Genomic DNA, 8657 nt, shown 5'->3' with positions numbered 1-8657 from the left:
ACTTCCCGGTACCAAACCTTTCCCTGGAGCTGCCAACAACAAAGAAGTGCAAAACAGTAACATCTTTTCTCCTTCCTCTGGTGGTCTTTAAGTAAAAGAACTAAAATACAAATGAGATAGGCATTTTTCAAAGCATGGTATTAAAATATGACAAAATGGGCAATGGCCGTAGGTGGAAGAAAGTGGGTCCCTCTCTGATTAACCAATAGGAAAAGTCATCCTTAACTCTCACTCTCCACAGAATTCTAAATAATTATTTTCTTTCTTAGCTAAAAACTTTCTTAATGATCATGGAAATCCATTTAAGGAGTTGGGACTGAATAATCTTAAGGAATTACTGTTAATTTTGCTAGGTTTATGGCATTGTAATTATGCAACGAAATATCTGTTTTCTTTTTTTCCTTTTTCTATTAATTGATTTAGAAAGAAATTGTATGAAACAATAAATATTTAATAATGGTATTACTGTTCAGCCTATGCCATATAAAATGTAGTACATTTAGCAATAACATAACAAAAGAATCCACAGGAATAGATGAAGAATCATCAGAAATGATAAAAAGAAGGTTAATATAGGAAAACATATAAATGTATATCTGCTCTCCTTTCCTCTGTCAACTCCTTTAGTAGACATACAAAATCATATAAAGTAGTAATCAATTTATCATTGGGTTTGTAATACATGTAGAGGTAATATGCATGGCAATAGTACTATAAACAGTAGAAAGATACAATAGTGGAATAGGGGAATATTGGGGTAATATTTCCATACCTCACTGGAATGAAGTTGGTAGTCTGGCTCTACTAATTACCTGATGATTGCTCTAATGTTTTCAACAGTGCCTGGCGGTATAAATTACTCCACAGTCTGATCTGATTAAATTTAGGTCCCTTTGCAGGGGTAGTTTCTTAGGCCAGACTATGAAGTTTATCCTGACTCCAGGAAGGCTCTCCTTGGCTGTCGCTTTTCCTGGTTCTTGCTGGTAAACTAGATGGTCTACAGTTTAGCTTATTGTTGTCATGCCTACGAGCCTTCTTGTAAATGTTTACTACAAAAATTCTCATTGTTTTCTAGAGTGCCCTTTGGCTTGAACTCTCCCATACTTGTCTAAATAAAGTCAGTTCCTTAGGGAAGAGCTTCAGAGCCCCACGATATGACATACAGCCTGTCTCTTCCTTTGGGAAAAAATCTCTAAACCATCGCTCCCGACAGTGGCAGCAGCCTCTGGTCATGGCTTGCCTCACCTGGTGTGAAACTTCAGCCGTATGACTAGGGACTGAGTGGAGGAAGAAGGCCTATCTCCAGGCCACACTTTCCTGGATTTTAGCCTCTGAAACACAGATCTTGGGTGGAGGATAAGAAATGCTGGGGACCTGCGCCTAGAGGGGGGTATACCACAGCCCTTGACTGGCAGTGTTAGGGGAGAGGGAACCCGACCTTCCTGGCCACACATGCCCAGAGTGGACCCATCATCAGTCTGAGCTGGGGCTTGGAGAAGAGAGAAGGTTGTGCCTCAAGTGCAACAGAATCTCACTGTTACTACTGAGATTTATTAGATTTTCTGGAATAAATCTTTCTTTACTTGCTATATGCCCTTAGGACAATTTCCAGAGACTTTAAGTGATGGTTATTTTTATAATTTCTACCAGCTAGGGTTCTTTCACTGGGGATTGAATCTGCAGAGCTCCTCATTGCTGCTAATCTACATATATATTTTTATTAGACTTTCATGTAATCCATATTCAGATAAATTTATAGGTGTTGTTCTATCATGTTCTTAAACACAGCAAAGCTACATTCTCCCCTTGGGGGTAGACAGGGTGCAAAAGAGTTAGTGTCCAAGTGTCCTTAAACAACAGGGTACATGATTCAGTAAGACTCCACCCCCTGACAAACAGTGTAACCTTCGGTTGTAGGCCTCATTTACAAATCTGCTGACAGGAAGCTTGTTGAAACTGCTTCATCAATACTTGCTCTGTGTGGACCATCACATTCCCTAACAAGTTCGACATCTTTGGTAAATAAATAGGAGAACTAATCTATACTTAGGGTGAGGGTTTGTATGTGTGGTCTATGACAATCTCACTGAACCTCCTCCAAAATATAGCACCCAACTTCTGAAACATTTCATTAATAAGTAATTCCATTTTAAACCATTTGTTATTTTAATATTTTATATTGATTCTACCCACTATTCAGGTTGGTTCATTATTAAACAAAATGCCATGAATCAGGAAATAATAATAGTAACAATGATAACAGCTAAACTCCTCCCTGCAACTCTTAAGCTACAATAATACTGCAATAAAATCACAAAGATCACCATTGAGAAAGAGTGTCTACAGTATCCCCATCTCTCCCCTAATTTTTCTTACGACAATAAAGTTCTATTTCCCCTAAAGTGATCCCGTTTATATGGCTTATTTCAAGGTGGGCATGTTGTCTATATAAAAATTCTGTGCTTCCCAGCAAGCTCTCAGTGCCTAACAGTGCCCAGCAAATAACAGGCACTCATTAGACACTTGCTGAATGGATGAATAAATGAATGAATGGTTGTTGAGTCAAACCTGCTTCAATGTCAGAAAGTAGGAAAGGACAGCATCCACATTTTAAAATCTTAGAGGAATTTCTTCTTAATAAAACTCAGATCAAAGTGAAATACATGAAGAGCAGACTTGAATGATGCCTTCCTTTTGTGATGTAAGAGCCTGACTGGGTAGTGCCTGGAAGAAACCTAGACAGATTCTACTCAAAGTCCAAGCTGATTTGAGGGAAGAAAATAGCAGTGTGGGGTATATAGGGGTAGTATCCAGATTCCAGCAGTGCCTCCAAGAAAGACCAACTGTAACATAGACAAAGGTGCAGTCAGAAATAGTGCAGTACATCCTCTGCTGTTTCTTAACAATTGGGTCCCTCAGGCACAGCACACCATGGCCTTGACTTGCTTTGCATCACAGCCACCATGGGGGCAAGGTCTGTGAGTACCACTTCAGCGACCTGGTGAAGTTCTGGTATGGCACCGGAACTTACTTCTGCCACTATCTCCAAATCCAGATTTGACTTTTCCCCAACTTTTGCAGCTTTAGGCTGTAGGATATCATTATACTTTCCTAGTGTATGGTGAGCACAGGGGAAAAAATCCTTAGAAAATGACTGTATTTGTAAATACGCTCCATTTTGTTTTTAGAGATGATTCTGAAATATGTAAAAGTGAATGATATAATGATTGGGATTTGCTTCAAAATACTTCAGCAAAAAAAAAAACAAAGATAAAAAAAAAAAAGAGGAAGCAAATGTGGCAAAATCCTACTAACTGTGGAGTCTGGGTGATAGGAGTTCATTGTACTAGTCTCTCTCCTGTTTGGTAGGTTTGAAAAATCATCATTAAAAAATGTTATTTATGAGAGGAACAGGCCTCACCTGATTATCCATATCTTTGATGACTAACAGGACAGGACTGTCTAGTGATGCTGATTTCCGATAGAGAGTTTTCAAGCTGGTCCCGTGCTCTAAAGTGCTGTAGGCCAGTCTCCATGGATATCCTTGCACCCTTGCTGGAAGGCGCCGGGCCAGCTATGAATCCAAAGAAGGAGATGTAAATAGATGGTTCATGCATAAAGCACTCACGAATGTGCGGTATAAAACAAACGCCTGCGGCTCAAACTCAAAATCATATACTTACCTACTGCCCCCCTTTACTGTGGCGAACATTTGCCACTATAAACCAAGAAAGAGAGGGGAAAAAATCATTGTTTGCTAGTGTTCGCCTTGGCAGGGATGCTGCCCAGAGGATGTGTCCCCACTCAGGGACCTGACTGTGAGGTCCCTATGCCACTGTACATTTGGAGACACAGATCAAGCTGGACAGAGTGCTATTAGACACATGCTTTTCCTTCCCACTTCAACTTGACTTTCACCAATCAGTTCGTATTTCTCCAACTGTTCTTTCTCAATCCTCAGACTCAGAGCTGCTACTGACAAATGCAGCTTCCCACAAAAATGGGAACAAGAAACACAGGTAATTTTACGCTAGAAGTCAGATGTAGTCTGTCCTCATCACACCTGTATCTTTCACCTACATCAATGTTCGGCTTAAACATGGCTGCCATGAACACCAATAATGTATGTCTTTCAAAAATATTACTTAAGAATGCTATAAAGTGCTAAGTCTTCGGAGTGTGTAAAATCAGCTCTAGTGGCAGTGTGAAGTCCATCTCTATAACTGCTTGGTCAAGTCTCTGGGCTTTCTTGGGCCTTCACTGGCTCGTCTGTAAACTGAGGGAGCTGAACTTCAAGATTCTTTAAGGTCTCTGAAATTCGGGTTTCTAAGCTAACTGATGAGAGAAGTGCAAAAGATTCCTTAGTAAGTTTCAAATACAAGCACGTTATAACAGTATTTCACAATATTCAAGTAACAGATTTTCAGAAAATATAAAGGCAATTATAGAAAAAGGAAAATTCTTCCTAGAGACAGATATTTTTCATAAAGCAAGTAAGATGTATTTGCTTGGTTACTTTTATTGAGCCCTGTAAATGACAGCCTTTGGAACTCTGCAATAATTGCCAGGATAAGTCTGGATCCTTTTTAAGTGCATTAGGACTAAGATAGGACACTTAAAACAATTTTTTTTTTTCCAGATAAGAAATGGCTTTTCCTTCACGTTTGAGAGAAGGATGCTAACACCTGACCAAGCCCTCACGCTCCTAAGAAGGCAGTGGGCAAAGATGCTGTTACTTCTCAGAAGCAGAGCAGGGGGCACTGGTCTCAGGTGAGCTGCTGGCCTTCCACCTTCCTCATGTGACTCACTCTTCATCCCCGGTGAGAAAAGCAAATGTGGTCAGGGATGGGAAATACGCTTCTAGGCCTGGAAGAACCCCATCCCCAGTCCCGGGAGCGCCCACCTGTTCTATGTGCATGTTCTCCAGCAGCGCGCTGTGGGGCTGCAGGATGGGCAGCACCTCGTCGTCCTCGTCTTCATAGTAGCTGCACGTGCTCTTCCTGCGCTTTGCCTCCTCTACGGTGATGATCTGAAACGAGAAGACACACAAGCCAAGAACAATAACGTATTTGCTTTTCCTCCGGCTGCTAAGAAAACTACCTCAGGTATGCAACTGCCTGAAAAGGTGGAGCTTTGGCGGCAGGAGATGATAATAAATTGAACAGGACTTTGGGGAAATGGCTAGTGTTTCAATTTCAGAACAAATGCAGAATTTAAGGCAGTACCACTGAGGCATTGAATATGTATACATTAAAGTCATGAGTCTTCCAGTTTTACTACTACTGCTGATTGCTCATTCATCGTTCATCGAGAACAATGTATAACTCCACAAGCAGCTTATACCTTTGAAATGTCCCAAATTATTCTCCCCTAGCCAACATCTAAATTTGAATTTGTAAGGGACTAATCAGAGACCAATCAGTAAGTCTTCTATAAATAGGAAGTTTCAGATGAAAAGGATAGTTTTTAGTCAACGGTCCTGTTTTCTTTCTAGGTTGTGCAAACAATTCTGATAGCAATAATGAATGATAACAGCAACCAGGAGCAACAATGCAAAGAAACACAAAGCTTTAGTCTAAATTATGACTAGGTTACGATTCTTTATGTACGGTTCAGAAATGATCAAAGTATTCTTCCCTTCTAAAACGAGAAGCCTTATATTATATACAACATTTATTATTTAATTACAGCCATGCTTATGAACTATTGATACCAAAGTCCCTTTTACCTTAAAATCCATTTTTTGTCACATTTTATTCTGATTCAGAATAAATCACTGAATTATTTGAAATTGAAGGATATATATTAGGCTTCTCAGCCTTGTAACTAAGATCAAGTAAAGGATTATATTAGGCAACTAATTCATCAAAATTCCTGGGTACCAGTATTAATGATGTTTATATTATAGAGAAAAAACATTTAAGATACATTTGTAAAAGTTATCAGATAGTTTACAACTCAATTTCTAAAAGGTACAGTGACAGATATTGATACAAAGTACCCCCTACAGTCTGAGCCAGATTTACAGGTAAGAAAATTAAGTGTATAAATGTTACCATCTTCTCGAGGAGTGTTTATGTATCGAAGAATTACAACTACGAAAGACTCACAAATCCAGCATTACATGTATTAAATAAAGTATCATGTTTTTGGCAAACTCTGCATTTATCACAGGTACAAAATGAGGCTGTGAAATTAAAAAAAACAAATATATGGATTTCTGACTCGAAGGGGAAAGGGCGACAATACCATATCTATCTCCACAATGAATAAAATACCTGCTCAGGTTGAATGTCGGAATAATCCTTTCTAATTAGAACAAATTTCAAAATATACTGAGTGGCAGATCACTGAGAATTCACCCGTGCCTTCTTAGCCCTCAGGGACACACTCCAACATACCTTCACAAAAGGCTCTTGCTCAGGTCTGGCACAATAGAAAATCTGGATGTCCAAGGGCAATCTTCGGCCTCTCATCGTGAGCAGGGAGAAGCGTGGCTTGCTCTCTAACGAGGAACAAGTTTTTTCTCTATCTGCCTCCACACCACGGTTATTTGTGGCCACGCTGAGCTACCACTGTTTTTTCAGTATCTAGTTTCCTGCACGATTAAGTTTCTGTTTCCCTTAGGAGAAGTTCAACATTTCTACAGGAACACACCCAAATTAGGATTTAGAGCAAACACGTTTCCTGCCAGGCATAGTTGTGAGACTGTAAAATGACACTTTCACCTTTGAAACGGCGGTTTCCTAACACTACAATAAAACCTCATTATTTTTTTCGGTTTTTTTTCCTTTTCCATCTTATGCTTTCTTCCTAATTGTCCTCCAGCTAACCCAGCTTTTCTTGTCCTGCCTTTTCTGAATTTTTTTCCCCCAGCACTTTCTTTAAGGCTAAATCTCCATTTTAAATGTTAAATTATGTTTCCTAGAATCAGTTTGAATCTCAAAGGAAGGATGAAAAGGAGCCTTTAAGGGAGGTAGTTTCCTTACAGTTAAAACAACGTCATTTCACTTCAATACCTTGTCATGTTTACTGAGTGTGAGGGACTTCAAAGAATGGGAGGATGGTTTATGTGAGGCTGTGAAAGATGTCATCTTAGATGTAGTTTTACAAAATAGCTGGCTAAATAATATTTATCTTTTTACATTTTAGAGTTTGTCTTAATGACTAATAAGCATAATGAATCCTCCTCTACTCCTTGGATCAGATATCAGGGGGTTCTAAGGAAATGTAGATCACCACTAGATCTATTTTTAGTGATCTTTCTGGAACCCTTCCAGATCTGAAGTGGCTTTTCTATCTTGGGGACTGATAAGGGGATTGAATGGATCAGAGTGCTACTGGGTAGCTCCTCCTGGGGTCAGTTACAAAGAGGACTCTGGCAGCTAATTAGAGACCACTCCCAGGTCAGCCAGAATCAACTCCCAGGGCAAGCTCCTGGGCACATGCTGGCACAGAGTGACCATGAGACAGTGCTTTCTTTCGGCCAGGCTAACGGCCAGGCTAACGCTTATTGAGTGCTTCCTATATGATGGTGGGGGCCAGGTGTTTTACCAGGCACAGGGACATCTAGCACTCCACAGTCTCCAGGGGGTGAGGAGACAAGTAGAGAGACAATTATAAATAAACAGATGCCATTCCATGTAATACAGATGCTAAAAGCTGTAGTAGGGGCTCAGAAGAGCTTGGGGCCAGCTAGGGAGTTTGGAGGTAGCTTATTCAGAGAGGGTGGTGCTTCAGTTTGAAAGCAGAGGGTGGGGTGTGGGGAGCTCTTCCAGGTGGAAGGCACACAAGGAATACAGAGAAGGGTTCTAGGTTTACTGCTGCTGGGGACTAAAAAGCAAGGGAAGCAGAGAAGAGGAAGGTAGATGAGGCTGGGGAGGGGGCAAGAATAGAGAAAATCAAGAACCCTGATGCCACACAAGGTCTTAGAACTTGTCCTGTAGGTCAGTGTTTCTAAAACATGGCTGTTCTTCAAAATCATCTAGGAGCTTTAAAAAATAGAGATTCCAACATTCCTCCTCCAGATCTACTGAATTAAATGTCTCCAGTGAAAAGAGTCTAGGATTCAGTTTTTTAAAAATCTCAGGTGGTTATTCTAATGATTGGCCAGGTGGGTGACAATTGATATAGGCAATGAGGGGCCCCTGAGGATTGTAAGTAAGGAGTGTATGAGCATGCTTGTGTATTTTTGTTTTTTTATTTAAGATATGGGGTCTCACTCTGTTGCCCAGGCTGGAGTACAGTGCCATGATCATAGCTCGCTGCAGCCTCAAATGCCTGGGCTAAACCAATCCTCCTGCCTCAGCCTCCCGAGCAGCTGGGACTACAGGTGTGTGCCACCACACCTGGCTAATTATTCTTATTTTTAGTAAAGACAGTGTCTTGCTATGTTGCCCAGACTGGTTTTGAACTCCTGGCCTCAAGTGAGCCTCCTGCCTTGGCCTCCTAGAGTGCTGGGATTATAGGAGTAAGCCACCACATCTGGCCTGCTTATGTATTTTAATGATAGCACAGTCCATATATAAGCCCTTTTAACATAATGAAGGAAATATTAGAAATCATTAAACATGCTATTAAAAACTATTAAAAATATCATCTATCATACATCAAAAAATCAACCGTAGATTGAGTAAAGAGTTTAAATTGATACTGCA

General features: G+C 40.3%; 1 protein-coding gene across 1 annotated transcript in view; it reads right to left on the bottom strand.

Moving 5' to 3' along the window:
• The window catches only part of NCOA7 (nuclear receptor coactivator 7), a 69337-nt gene that overhangs the window by 9627 nt on the left and 51053 nt on the right, over positions 1-8657 (bottom strand). Inside the window, exons 9-10 of the mRNA XM_012660788.1 lie at positions 4904-5029; positions 3422-3574 (exon numbers count right to left, since the gene is read on the bottom strand). Coding sequence (XP_012516242.1) covers positions 3422-3574; positions 4904-5029 — 279 coding nt within the window. The remainder of the gene's footprint in view (positions 1-3421; positions 3575-4903; positions 5030-8657) is intronic.

This window comes from Propithecus coquereli, unplaced genomic scaffold (genome assembly GCF_000956105.1).
Source record: "Propithecus coquereli isolate 6110/MARCELLA unplaced genomic scaffold, Pcoq_1.0 Scaffold68, whole genome shotgun sequence".
Taxonomy (NCBI): Eukaryota; Metazoa; Chordata; class Mammalia; order Primates; family Indriidae; genus Propithecus; species Propithecus coquereli.
Note: the sequence above shows the minus strand (reverse complement) of the source record. Positions and strands in the feature narration are given on the sequence as shown.